Here is a 14,195-nt window from a genome sequence, read left to right on the forward strand (position 1 = left end):
AGCAGAGGAGAAATGATGGTACAGCATCCCCAGGTCAGGAGATTCTCAGCGAGGAAAGGCCTACCTCTGTGTATCCCATGATGGCTGCAGCGATGAGGGCTTGCTGGACAGCTTGGCTCTTGCTGAAGGCTCCTTGTTGTTGTGGTTGTCCCATGGCCCAGTCCCACTGGATGAGGAACTTGACCACATCCATGTGGCCCCTGAGAGCTGCATGCACCACGGCACACTGACCATTATTATCTAGGTGGTCCACCTGTTGACGGACGCACACAGACAGAAACGCACATAGAGTTGGAATATCCCCATTCGTCCTCAGATGATAGATGAAGATTAAGATAGATTAATCTACAAACATACTCTGTCCTCTTCTCTCTCTCTCTCTCTTCCTTCCCTCCTCTCCCCTATCTCTCTCATTTTTCTCCCTCTCTCCCCCTCCTCTCTTCTCTCTCTCTCTCTCTTCCCTCTCCTCTCTCTCTTCCCTCCCTCCTCTCCACTATCTCTCTCTTCTATCTCTCTCTTCCCTTCCCCTCTCTCCCTCCTCTTCCCCCTCTCTCCCTCCACTCCTCTCTTCCCTCTCCCCCTATCTCTCTTCCCTCTCTCCTCTCGCTCTTCCCCCCTCTCCCTCTTCCCTCCCCCTCTCTTCCCTCTCCACTCTCTCTCTTCCCTCTACCCTCTCTCTTTTCTCTCCCCCTCTCTCCCTCCTCTCCCCTCCCCATCTCCCCTCCCTCTCCTCTCTCCCTCCTCCATCTTCCCCCCTCTCTCCCTCTATCCTCCTATCTTCCCTTCCCCCTCTTCCTCCTCTCTCTTTGTTTCCTCCCCCTCTCCCTCCTCTCTCCTCTCTCTCTTCCCTCCCATCTGTCTCCCTCCACTTCCCCCTCTTCCCTTCCCTATCGTTCCTCTACCCTCTCCCCCTCTCTCCCTCCTCTCTTCCCTACCCCTCTCTCCCTCCTCTCTTTCTTCCCTCCCCCTCCTTCCACTCCCCTCTCTCTCTTCCTTCTCTTCACCCTCCCGCTCCCCCTCTCTCTCTTCCCTCTCCCCCTCTCTCTCTTCCCCCCCATCTCCCCCCTCCACTCCCCTCTCTCCACATCCTCTATCCCTCCCTCTTCTCTCTCTTCCCCCTTTCCTCAACTCCCCTCTCTCTCTTCCCCTCTCTCACTCTCCCCTACCCCTTCACCTCTCTCCTTCTACTCTCTCTCTTCCTTGCCTCTCTCTCCCTCCCCCCCCCCTCTCTCTCTCTTCCCTCTCTCTCTCTCTCTCACTCTTCCCTTTCCCCTCTCTCCCCCCTCTTCCCATCTCACCTTGGCTCTCCTTAGACACAGTGTAGTGACTATAGCCATGTGTCCCCCGGAGGCAGCATAGCCCAGTGGGGTGACACCGCTCTCTGAAGGCTGGTCTACAGAGGCCCCATACTCCAACAGGAGCCCCACCATGTCTATGTAACCCAGGAAGGCATGCACACACAGCACTGGGGCATTGTTCAACACCTCCGTCCGGTAGTTCACGTTGGCACCACCGAGCATCAGTAACCGGCTCACCTGGGCACAGACAGATTTTACACGGTGTTATAGACAGACAAACTGTATAGAAAGTACATTTAATTTGTCAGTAGGAACAGCCCTATATTCAATCAATCCCTATCCCAGTCTGCTGTTTCCACAAGCTTCAAGAGGGCCACCATTGTTCCTGTTCCCAAGAAAGCTAAGGTAACTGAGCTAAACGACTATCGCCCCGTAGCACTCACTTCCGACATCATGAAGTGCTTTGAGAGACTAGTCAAGGATCATATCACCTCCACCCTACCTGACACCCTAGACCCACTCCAATTTGCTTACCGCCCAAATAGGTCCACAGATGACCCAATCTCAACCACACTGCACACTGCCCTAACCCATCTGGACAAGAGGAATACCTATGTGAGAATGCTGTTCATCGACTACAGCTCGGCATTTAACACCATAGTACCCTCAAGCTCGAGACCCCGGGTCTCGACCCCGCCCTGTGCAGCTGGGTACTGGACTTCCTGACGGGCCGCCCCCAGGTGGTGAGGGTAGGCAACAACATCTCCACCCCGCTGATCCTCAACACTGGGGCCCCACAAGGGTGCGTTCTGAGCCCTCTCCTGTACTCCCTGTTCACCCACGACTGCGTGGCCACGCACGCCTCCAACTCAATCATCAAGTTTGCGGACAACACAACAGTGGTAGGCTTGATTACCAACAACAACGAGACGGCCTACAGGGAGGAGGTGAGGGCCCTCGGAGTGTGGTGTCAGGAAAATAACCTCACACTCAACGTCAACAAAACTAAGGAGATGATTGTGGACTTCAGGAAACAGCAGAGGGAACACCCCCCTATCCACATCGATGGAACAGTAGTGGAGAGGGTAGCAAGTTTTAAGTTCCTCGGCATACACATCACAGACAAACTAAATTGGTCCACCCACACAGACAGCATTGTGAAAAAGGCGCAGCAGCGCCTCTTCAACCTCAGGAGGCTGAAGAAATTTGGCTTGTCACCAAAAGCACTCACAAACTTCTACAGATGCACAATAGAGAGCATCCTGGCGGGCTGTATCACCGCCTGGTACGGCAACTGCTCCGCCCACAACCGTAAGGCTCTCCAGAGGGTAGTGAGGTCTGCACAACGCATCACCGGGGGCAAACTACCTGCCCTCCAGGACACCTACACCACCCGATGTTACAGGAAGGCCATAAAGATCATCAAGGACAACAACCACCCGAGCCACTGCCTGTTCACCATGCTATCCTCCAGAAGGCGAGGTCAGTACAGGTGCATCAAAGCTGGGACCGAGAGACTGAAAAACAGCTTCTATATCAAGGCCATCAGACTGTTAAACAGCCACCACTAACATTGAGTGGCTGCTGCCAACACACTGACTCAACTCCAGCCACTTTAATAATGGGAATTGATGGGAAATTCTGTCAAATATATCACTAGCCACTTTATACAATGCTACCTAATATAATGTTTACATACCCTACATTATTCATCTCATATGTATACGTATATACTGTACTCTATATCATCTACTGCCTCTTTATGTAATACATGTATCACTAGCCACTTTAACTATGCCACTTGTTTACATACTCATCTCATATGTATATACTGTACTCGATACCATCTACTGTATCTTGCCTATGCCGCTCTGTACCATCACTCATTCATATATCTTTATGTACATATTCTTTATCCCCTTACACTTGTGTGTATAAGACAGTAGTTTTGGAATTGTTAGTTAGATCACTTGTTGGTTATTACTGCATTGTCGGAACTAGAAGCACAAGCATTTCGCTACACTCGCATTAACATCTGCTAACCATGTGTATGTGACAAATACAATGTTATTTTATTTGATTTGATGTTAGGAGTGTAGAGGGTAAAGCAGGAAGTTACCTTGATGTTAGGAGTGTAGAGGGTAAAGCAGGAAGTTACCTTGTTGTTAGGAGTGTACAGGTTAAGCAGTAAGTTACCTTGTTGTTCGGAGTGTATGTGTAAAGCAGTAAGTTACCTTGATGTTAGGAGTGTAGGTGTAAAGCAGTAAGTTACCTTGATGTTAGGAGTGTAGAGGGTAAAGCAGTAAGTTACCTTGATGTTAGGAGTGTAGGTGTAAAGCAGTAAGTTATCTTGATGTTAGGAGTGTAGGTGTAAAGCAGTAAGTTATCTTCATGTAGATGGTATAAAGCAGTAAGTTACCTTGATGTTAGGAGTGTAGAGGGTAAAGCAGTAAGTTACCTTGATGTTAGGAGTGTAGAGAGTAAAGCAGTAAGTTACCTTGATGTTAGGAGTGTAGAGGGTAAATCAGTAAGTTATCTTGATGTTAGGGGTGTACAGGTTAAGCAGTAAGTTACCTTGATGTTAGGAGTGTAGGTGTAAAGCAGTAAGTTACCTTGATGTTAGGAGTGTAGAGGGTAAAGCAGTAAGTTTTCTTGATGTTAGGAGTGTAGGTGTAAAGCAGTAAGTTATCTTCATGTTAGGAGTGTAGAGGTTAAGCAGTAAGTTACCTTGATGTTAGGAGTGTAGAGGTTTCTGAGTGAGGACAGGGCAGTGGACAGGCCATCTGTGCTGTAGGAAACCCACATCCCCTGGAGGATAGACGAGGAAACCCCAACCTTCTTGCTTAGGCCCTGAAATATAAAGACATCAATTTAACTTTCACTGTTTTGCGTTGTGCTGTGTGTGTGTGTGTGTGTGAGTGTGTGTGTGTGTGTGTGTGTGTGTGTTTGTGTGTGTGGGTGTGTGTGTGTGCATGCATGCGTGCGTGTGTGTGTGTGTGTGTGTGCATGCATGCGTGCGTGTGTGTGTGTGTGTGTGTGTGTGTGTGTAGGCAGGTAGAGTATGGTTAGGTGAACCTTGAAGATGTGTGCTTTGAGGATGTGGTGTCCCAGTTCGATGGTCTGCTGTCGGTTCAGCTTGGTCTCCTGGCGAGAAAACCAGAAGGCTAGCAGGGTGTGGCCACTCCTACAGAGAGACAGGAGGAACATCATAAGCTACTGAACAAAAAAAGATTAGGGTGAAGGTTAGAGTGAAGGTTAGAGATAAGGTTAGGCTTTTAGAGTTAGAGTTAGAGCTAGGGTTAGAGTTAAGGTTAGAGTTAGTTAGGGTTAAGATTAGAGTTAGGGTTAGAGTTTTAGAGTGAGAGTTAAGGTTAGAGTTTTAGAGTTAGAGTTAAGGTTAGGGTTTTAGAGTTAAGGTTTTAAAGTTAGGGTTAGGGATAGGGTTTTAGAGATAGGGTTGGAGTTAGAGTTAGGGTTAAGGTTAGAGTTAGGGTTAGAGTTTTAGAGTTAGGTTAAGGTTAGGGTTTTAGAGTTAAGGTTTTAAAGTTAGGGTTAGAGTTGGGGTTGGAGTTAGGGTTTTAGAGTTAGGGTTAGAGTTAGAGCTAGGGTTAGAGTTAGAGCTAGGATTTAGGAGTTAGGAGTTAAGGTTATAGTTTTAGAGTTCGAGTTAGGGTTCGAGTTAGGGTTTTAAGGTTAGGTTTAGGGTTTTAGAGTTAGGGTTAGAGTTTTAGGGTTAGGGTTAGAGTTTTAGAGTTAGAGTTAGAGTCGGAGTTGGAGTTTTAGAGTTATTGTTAAGGTTAGGGTTTTAGAGTTAGAGTTGGAGTTAGGGTTAGAGTTAGAGTTTTAGAGTTAGAGTTATGGTTAGATTGTTTGAGTTAGAGTTAGAGTTTTAGAGTTCAAGTTAGGGTTCGAGTTAGGGTTTTAAGGTTAGGGTTAGGGATAGGGTTTTAGAGTTAGGGTTAGAGTTGGAGTTAGAGTTTTAAAGTTAGAGTTAAGGTTCGGGTTTTAGAGTTAGAGTTAGGTTAGAGTAAGAGTTTTAGAGTTAAGGTTAGAGTTTTAGAGTTAGGATTAGAGTTAGAGTTTTAGAGTTTGAGTTAGGGTTCGAGTTAGGGTTTTACGGTTAGGGTTAGGGATAGGGTTTTAGAGTTAGGGTTGGAGTTGGAGTTAGGGTTAGAGTTAGGGTTAAGGTTAGGGTTTTAGAGTTAGAGTTAGGGTTAGAGTTAGGGTTAAGGTTAGTGTTTTAGAGTTAGAGTTAGGGTTAAGGTTTTAGAGTTAGAGTTAGAGTTTTAGAGTTAGGGTTAGAGTTTTAGAGTTAGGGTTAGAGTTTTAGAGTTAGGGTTAGAGTTTTAGAGTTAGAGTTAGAGTTTTAGAGTTGTGGGTTAGGGTTAGTAGGTAGTTAGTTAAGATGTTGTTGACAGTTATGTGAACATCTACAAAGCATCTATTTAGGACACTCCTAATAAAGTGGTACCACACTATTGGCTAGCTTCAATATCAAAATACACTTAATTTTATGAACATTTTATGGGAAATGGCCTATACCGATAAGGCTAAATTGAAATGTCATTTTAGCATGTTACTTGTACAGCCACTGAGCTCTGACATCATGTATAGCATGTTACTGTCCAGCCACTGAGCTCTGACATCATGTATAGCATGTTACTGTACAGCCACTGAGCTCTGACATCATGTATAGCATGTTACTGTACAGCCACTGAGCTCTGACATCATGTATAGCATGTTACTGTACAGCCACTGAGCTCTGACATCATGAAAAGCATGCTACTGTACAGCCACTGAGCTCTGACATCATGAAAAGCATGCTACTGTACAGCCACTGAGCTCTGTTCTCATGTATAGCATGATACTGTACAGCCACTGAGCTCTGATGTCATGTATAGTGTCATGACGTTGCCCTCTTTGGGTACAGCAAACCCCATCCCCCTCTCCCTTCCTCCTACAACCAGGCTGCTGTGGTCAGAGAGGTCGTAATTTCCTGGAAGAGATTTTCCTCATGGCCACAGTATAGAGACAGAGTGAAGTTTCATAGAGAACAAAGTAATTTCTTCCACCTCACAGAACTTGAGGTCCAAACAACATTTATGTTCCGGAGAAAGTATAAAAGATCGGTGAAGAATCCAGCTACGAACTGGTCCGTTTGGTACAAGTTTGTAAAACTCATGGGAGACGGTGCGGCAACATTACCATAACGCTGTTTATATAATAGCCTCAGATATGAGGTTTACATCTAATTGTTGTATAAGATGAATGAGTGAGGATGATACTGTTTGTAAAATTGTGTAATGTGATTTTGTACTGTTTAATGAAGGAAACTCCAATTCCCTTTGAGTTTAACTAAATCAGAGGACCGCCCATGAACCCAGTTAGGGTCAGGCATCCTGGGACAGGCCCTTTTCTGCAACTCCCAAATAAAACCCCAACTTTGAGAAGTTCTCACTAGACCATGTTTTTCTCCATTACGAGAGGACAAAGGTTACAGACCATGTTTTCTCTCAATCACGAGAGGACAAAGGTTGAGACGATTGCTGAATCTTTTAACCATACCACGTGGGTAAACTCTTAGACTATCGATACCGACAGAATAAGAACAAGTCTTTGACATTAATTACTAGTCTGCAGCTAGAAATTTGGTACCATCGAACGCGAAGAACGACAACCGCCAAGACATCCATTCTACACCAACATGAATGAATGTCACTCTGAAATATCCACGACTGAGAGAGAGAGAGAGAGTGAGAGGACGGAAACTCTCCAACAGAAACAAACTTTTCAGGGAGAGATCCCGACAACACAATGAGCGTAAATATATATATATATATTGATTGCAATTGTTCCCGAATGAGTGAGCGTTCATGTGCAAAGGATTAGCATTTCAATTGTTATAATTATCAAATGTGTGTTGTCTTCTCAGTCGACCCCCACTTCCCTTTTGTACAACAAGCTGCCATGCCGGTTTAGCCCACTAGGGCACATTCCCCTATAATTTCTTGTAACCATATTTACTTTGTTTGTTTGTTTATGCATTTCTGTGAATTACTTAGTTAATAAATAAATGATTTAAGACAATTGATGTATGGATGACTCATAGTGAAGACTGGGTTCGTGCAGATAACCAACAATTTACGACGTTTGGAATGAGACTAACGTGAGGTAAAATAAATAATTCATTAATTCGAAGACTAATTGATCAGATATAAAATATCTGAAAAGTTATATTAGGAAATCATAACTTTGTAATCTGAATATTATCCTTGTTGCCACGACTTCCGATTCTTCATTTAATGATAGTAAAGACACGACAATAGCATCTTACTGTACAGCCACTGAGCTCTGATGTCATGTATAGTATGTTACTGTACAGCCACTGAGCTCTGATGTCATGTATAGTATGTTACTGTACAGCCACTGAGCTCTGATGTCATGTATAGTATGTTACTGTACAGCCACTGAGCTCTGACGTCATGTATAGTATGTTACTGTACAGCCACTGAGCTCTGATGTCATGTATAGTATCTTACTGTACAGCCACTGAGCTCTGATGTCATGTATAGTATGTTACTGTACAGCCACTGAGCTCTGATGTCATGTATAGTATGTTACTGTACAGCCACTGAGCTCTGATGTCATGTATAGTATGTTACTGTACAGCCACTGAGCTCTGATGTCATGTATAGTATGTTACTGTACAGCCACTGAGCTCTGACGTCATGTATAGTATGTTACTGTACAGCCACTGAGCTCTGACGTCATGTATAGTATGTTACTGTACAGCCACTGAGCTCTGACGTCATGTATAGTATGTTACTGTACAGCCACTGAGCTCTGACGTCATGTATAGTATGTTACTGTACAGCCACTGAGCTCTGACGTCATGTATAGTATGTTACTGTACAGCCACTGAGCTCTGACGTCATGTATAGTATGTTACTGTACAGCCACTGAGCTCTGACGTCATGTATAGCATGTTACTGTTCAGCCACTGAGCTCTGACGTCATGTATAGCATGTTACTGTACAGCCACTGAGCTCTGACGTCATGTATAGTATGTTACTGTACAGCCACTGAGCTCTGACGTCATGTATAGCATGTTACTGTACAGCCACTGAGCTCTGATGTCATGTATAGCATGTTACTGTTCAGCCACTGAGCTCTGACGTCATGTATAGCATGTTACTGTACAGCCACTGTGCTCTGACGTCATGTATAGTATGTTACTGTACAGCCACTGAGCTCTGATGTCATGTATAGTATGTTACTGTACAGCCACTGAGCTCTGATGTCATGTATAGTATGTTACTGTACAGCCACTGAGCTCTGATGTCATGTATAGTATGTTACTGTACAGCCACTGAGCTCTGATGTCATGTATAGTATGTTACTGTACAGCCACTGAGCTCTGATGTCATGTATAGTATGTTACTGTACAGCCACTGAGCTCTGATGTCATGTATAGTATCTTACTGTACAGCCACTGAGCTCTGATGTCATGTATAGTATGTTACTGTACAGCCACTGAGCTCTGATGTCATGTATAGTATGTTACTGTACAGCCACTGAGCTCTGATGTCATGTATAGTATGTTACTGTACAGCCACTGAGCTCTGATGTCATGTATAGTATGTTACTGTACAGCCACTGAGCTCTGATGTCATGTATAGTATGTTACTGTACAGCCACTGAGCTCTGATGTCATGTATAGTATGTTACTGTACAGCCACTGAGCTCTGATGTCATGTATAGCATGTTACTGTTCAGCCACTGAGCTCTGACCTCATTATAGAATGTTACTCTATAGCAACTGAGCTCTGAGCTCATTATAGAATGTTACTGTGCATACACTAGGCTAGGCGAGTGGTTAGAGCTTTGGACTAGTAACCGGAAGGTTGCAAGTTCAAATCGCCGAGCTGACAAGGTCGTTCTGCCCATGAACAGGCAGTTAACCCACTGTTCCTAGGCTGTCATTGAAAATAAGAATTTGTTCTTAACTGACTTGACTAGTTAAATAAAGATACAATTTTAAAAAACACTGAGCTCTGAAGTCATTATAGCAGTTACTGTACAGCCACTGAGCTCTGACGTCATTATAGCATGTTACTGTAAAGCCATTGACTGACGTCATTGTAGCATGTTACTGTACAGCTATTTAATTTAGGCATTTATCAGTGTCCAAATCTGCCATTCTCAACCTGTATACGGTTACGAGTGTAAAGGGCTTTACATACTGTAGGTCAGACCATTTGAACAGCTGCAAACACCACTTTAATGACTTTGCCACACCACACACACATTATCTACATTGTCACTAGCCATTAGCCTGTGAGAGAACAGTTTCCAAGATACGGTAACGCCAAGAATAGGGTTCCAAAGACTCTGGTTCCAGTAGCTTTCCCCAGGTTCTCAGGTTTTCCAGAAATCCTGGTTGAAGGATTTTTCCTCCTGATTCCAGGAATCTTCTAACCGGGATTTATGGAAACCTAGGAATTTGGGAACATTTCCCAGAATTGTGTTACCCTATCCAAGACTATATCAGTCTCTTGGACAGTACCCCTCCTCCCCCCACACACACCCCAGCAGACCCATCCACCCCCTGACCTGGGGTCACAGAGGAACTTCGTCTTCTCCCCCTCCTCCCTCCAGATCAGCCACTCTCTGAATGATGGGTGAACAAACATCCTGGTCCCATCCCTTCTCTTGACCAGGAACATGGCTAGGTTGTCTACGCGCTGTGTGAAGTCCTCCCAGTCCAGCGTGCCCTGCAGCAAAGAGGGTGGAACCAAGAGAGTTAGCTTGTTAGCTGTTCACATGGCCAGATGCTTTGCTTTGATAAGGCTGTTCTTCTTCACAGGCTTTATTGTTGCTATCCGGTATACAGCTAGTGTTAGCATGGTGGGCTCCAAAATTACTGGCACCCCTGACTGGCAATGCACAAACAATACTTTAAAAAATATAAACAATATAATTAGAGATAAACTCAAAATATCAACATGTGAGAAATAATGTATTTTATAAATGTTTCAGTGGAATCCACCAAAACCATTTATTGATTTAATTAAAAATGAATGTCCTCCAAATCAAGGTTTCACAATTAATGGCACCCTTAAAGTTTATTGTACATAACATCTACCAAAATTAAAACAATAATTAAATTCCACTTATTTAAGTTACTCTAAGTCTTAAAGTCTCAAGGAACTAAATTTGGCCATTACATCACTTCCTGTTTCACTAGGGTATAAAAATGAGGTAACACGCATACAATATCCCTTTGTCATCCAACACCATGAAGAAAACAAAAGAACTGGCAGTTCAAAAGAGACAGATGGTCGTAGACCTTCATAATAAAGGTTAGTTAAATAAATACCTAGTTAAATAAAGGTTAAATATTTTTTTTTTAATCTGGTAGTGGCTACCAGAGCAATTACAAAAAAGTTCAAAAGATATGGAACAGTTGAAAACCTCACGGGTAGAGGACGCAAATGCATTTTGCCCCCCAGGATAGGGAGGAAAATGGTGAGAAGCAACAAAATCCACAAGAATCACTGTGAAAGAATTGCACTCCTTGGTGGCGTCTTGGGGTCACCAGGTTTAAAAAAGCACCATCAGAAGCCACCTCCACAACCACAGGCTCTTTGGAAGGGTTGCCAGAAGAAAGCCCTTTCAGACCCCAAGACACAGACACAAAGCTCTTGGAGTTTGCCAAACATCATTTAAATTCTGACTGGAAGAAGGTGCTCTGGTCAGATGAGAGCAAAATGTAAAGTTTTGGTCAGATACAGAATCGGCAACTTTGGCGTTGAAACAGAGCTGCATACAAGGAGAGGCACCTCATACCCACTGTGAAATATGGAGGGGGGGTCGGTGATGTTTTGGGGCTGTTTTAATTCCAGAGGTCCAGGGGCACTGGTTAAGATTGATGGCATAATAAATTCGACCAAGTATCAGGCAATTTTGGCTGACAATCTGGTTGCCTGTGCCAGAAAGTTGGGACTTGACTGTAGGTGGACTTTTCAACAAGACCAAAACATACCTCAAGATCCACACAGAAATGGTTCTGTGACTACAAAAACAATGTTATGCCATGGCCATCTCAGTCGCCGGACCTCAATCCAATCGAAAACCTGTGGGCTGAGTGGAAGAGGGCAGTTGATAAGCGCAAACCCAAGAATGTGAAGGATCTTGAAAGGATCTGCATAGAGGAATGGTCCAAAATCCCTCCAAATGTGTTCCTTAACCTTGTCAAACATTACATGATAAGACTCCATGCTGTTATCCTTGCCAGAGGTGTGGGCACTAAGTACTAAATGAGGAGTGCCAATAATTATCAAACATTGATTTTGGTCACATTTATTTTGTATTTTTGTATTATTTTTATTATTATTATTTTATTTTTATTTATTTTTTTATTATTATTTTTTCTCCATTGAAACATTAATAAAGTACAATATTTCTCACATGTTGGTATTTTGAGTTTATCTCTATAATTATAATGTTTATATTTTTTTAAGTATTGTTTGTGCATTGCCAGGGGTGCCAGTCATTTTGGAGCACACTGTAAGTGTTGTGATGTGTGTTTTGTTCTATATTGTTATTTCAGTTATTGTGTATTTTTAATCCCAGCCCACGTTCCCGCAGGAGGCAGTCATTGTAAATGAGAATTTGTCCTTAACTGACTTGTCTAGTTAAATAAAGTTTCAATAAAATAAATCAATAAAAGTGGGACATGTTTTCCTGTGGGAAATGCTAACAGTTTCCTGTCTGAGTAATACGTGTATTTGCCTGCAGGGAGCCGGCATTGATAGCCTGGTAGATCTGTTCGTCAGTGAGGGGGTGGAGGGTTGCCACGGCCACGTTGAGTAGGGGGAGGGCCCGTTCGAAGGACGACTGGGTAGGGAAACGCATGTTGCACTGCAACAGGTATACCTCAACCAGATTGACAGGCACCACCTGGGATCAATGAATCAATCGGTTAATTGATCAGTCAGTCAGTCAATCAATCGGTCATTATTCTACACATTTCTTAGATAGGGAGTGCAACAAAATGGCACATATAATTAAAATTAGGACTAAAATGAACAAGACTTAGGCAATTCAACGTAGTGTAAATGGCAGGCTGACCTTGTAGCTGGAGCTCTTGAGGACCAGGTACCCCTTCTCTATAAGGTCAAAGGTGAGTTTTAGGTACAGATAGGAGCCCTGGCTGAGGGCCTTGAGGTGGGCTGAGAGTTTGCCGAAGGTGGTGTTGTCCATCTTGCCGTTGAGAGAGATGTTGTTCTGTATCTCAGGACTGCTGTGGATGCGGTGCAGGATGTAACCTTGTAAGTCCTGGTCTATTGCATCATTCTCCTCCAGACCATCCACAGAGATATGGTGGAATGGGAGAAGCTTGGTGATCTCCTATAGGAGGGAAGTAAGGGAGGGGAGAAGGAGGAGGAAGATGAATGGAAAAGGAATGCGGGAAGAAGGGATAAATGGAGAAATGAGATGGGAGAGAGGAGAATGAAGGTGGGTTAAAGAAGAAAAATAGTTGGGAGGGAAAAAGAGGTAGAACAAGATATAGAAGCCATCGAGGATCTTCCACTGATGTCAATCTATTGACAATCTCTATCAAAAGAAAATGGTACCTTTTTGGACAACAGTAACCATGTTTCCATCCAGTTTTTAATGCAAATAAAGTCACACCCTATAAAACATTTTTACGACAGCTCTGATGGAAACAGGAAGTTTCGGTACAATTTTATAAATGCTGACAGATAATTTGTTCATTCGTCATGGTGTGATCTTTTTGTGTCGGTAAAATTGCAGTGGAAACGCCTTTATGCGCAAATATTTACAGTTGAATTCTGAAGTTTACATACACTTAGGTCGGAGTCATTAAAACTCGTTTTTCAACCACTCCACAAATTTCTTGTTAATTAACAAACTATAGTTTTGGCAAGTCGGTTAAGACATCTACTTTGTGCATGACACAAGTTTATTTTTGTAACAATTGTTTACAGACAAATTATTTCACCTATAATTCACTGTGTCAAAATTCCAGTGGGTCAGAAGTTTACATACATTAAGTTGACTGTGCCTTTAAAGAGCTTGGAACGTTCCAGAAAATGATGTCATGGGTTTAGAAGTTTCTGATAGGCTAATTGACATCATTTGAGTCAATTGTAGGTGTACCTGTGGATGTATTTCAAGGCCTACCTTTAAACTCAGTGCATCTTTGCTTGGCATCATGGGAAAATCAGAAGAAATTAGTCAAGACCTCCACAAGTTCATCTTTGGGAGAAATGTCCAAATGCCTGAAGGTACCATGTTCATCTGTACAAACAATAGTACGCAAGTATAAACACCATGGAACCACGCATCCGTCATACAGATGGAAGGAGACTCGTTCTGTCTCTTAGAGATGAATGTACTTTGGTGCGAAAAGTGCAAATCAATCCCAGAACAACAGCAAAGGACCTTGTGAAGACGCTGGAGGAAACAGGTACAAAAGTATCTATATCCACAGTAAAACGAGTCCTATATCGACATAACCTGAAATGCCGCTCAGCAAGGAAGAAGCCACTGCTCAAAAACAGCCATAAAAAAGCCAGACTACGGTTTTTAACTGCACATGGGGACAACGATCGTACTTTTGGAGAAATGTCCTCTGGTCTGATGAGACAAAAATAGAACTGTTTGGCCATAATGACCATCGTTATGTTTTGAGGAAAAAGGGGGAGTCTTTGCAAGCCAAAGAACACCATCCCAACCGTGAAGCATGGGGGTGGCAGCATCGTGTTGTGGGGGTGCTTGCTGCAGGAGGGACTGGTGCACTTCACAAAATAGATGACTACATGAGGGAGGAAAATTATGTGGATATATTAAAGCAACATCTCAAGACAT

At 43.4% G+C, this 14,195-nt stretch overlaps 1 protein-coding gene across 1 annotated transcript in view; it reads right to left on the reverse strand.

Moving 5' to 3' along the window:
* Positions 1-14,195, reverse strand: part of LOC139381399 (protein TANC2-like) — a 197,753-nt gene that overhangs the window by 40,703 nt on the left and 142,855 nt on the right. Inside the window, exons 11-17 of the mRNA XM_071124899.1 lie at positions 12,432-12,710; positions 12,093-12,260; positions 9,912-10,072; positions 4,374-4,482; positions 4,026-4,148; positions 1,299-1,535; positions 65-253 (exon numbers count right to left, since the gene is read on the reverse strand). Of these exons, the coding sequence (XP_070981000.1) occupies positions 65-253; positions 1,299-1,535; positions 4,026-4,148; positions 4,374-4,482; positions 9,912-10,072; positions 12,093-12,260; positions 12,432-12,710 (1,266 nt within the window). The remainder of the gene's footprint in view (positions 1-64; positions 254-1,298; positions 1,536-4,025; positions 4,149-4,373; positions 4,483-9,911; positions 10,073-12,092; positions 12,261-12,431; positions 12,711-14,195) is intronic.

Source organism: Oncorhynchus clarkii, chromosome 23 (genome assembly GCF_045791955.1).
Source record: "Oncorhynchus clarkii lewisi isolate Uvic-CL-2024 chromosome 23, UVic_Ocla_1.0, whole genome shotgun sequence".
Lineage (NCBI taxonomy): Eukaryota > Metazoa > Chordata > Actinopteri > Salmoniformes > Salmonidae > Oncorhynchus > Oncorhynchus clarkii.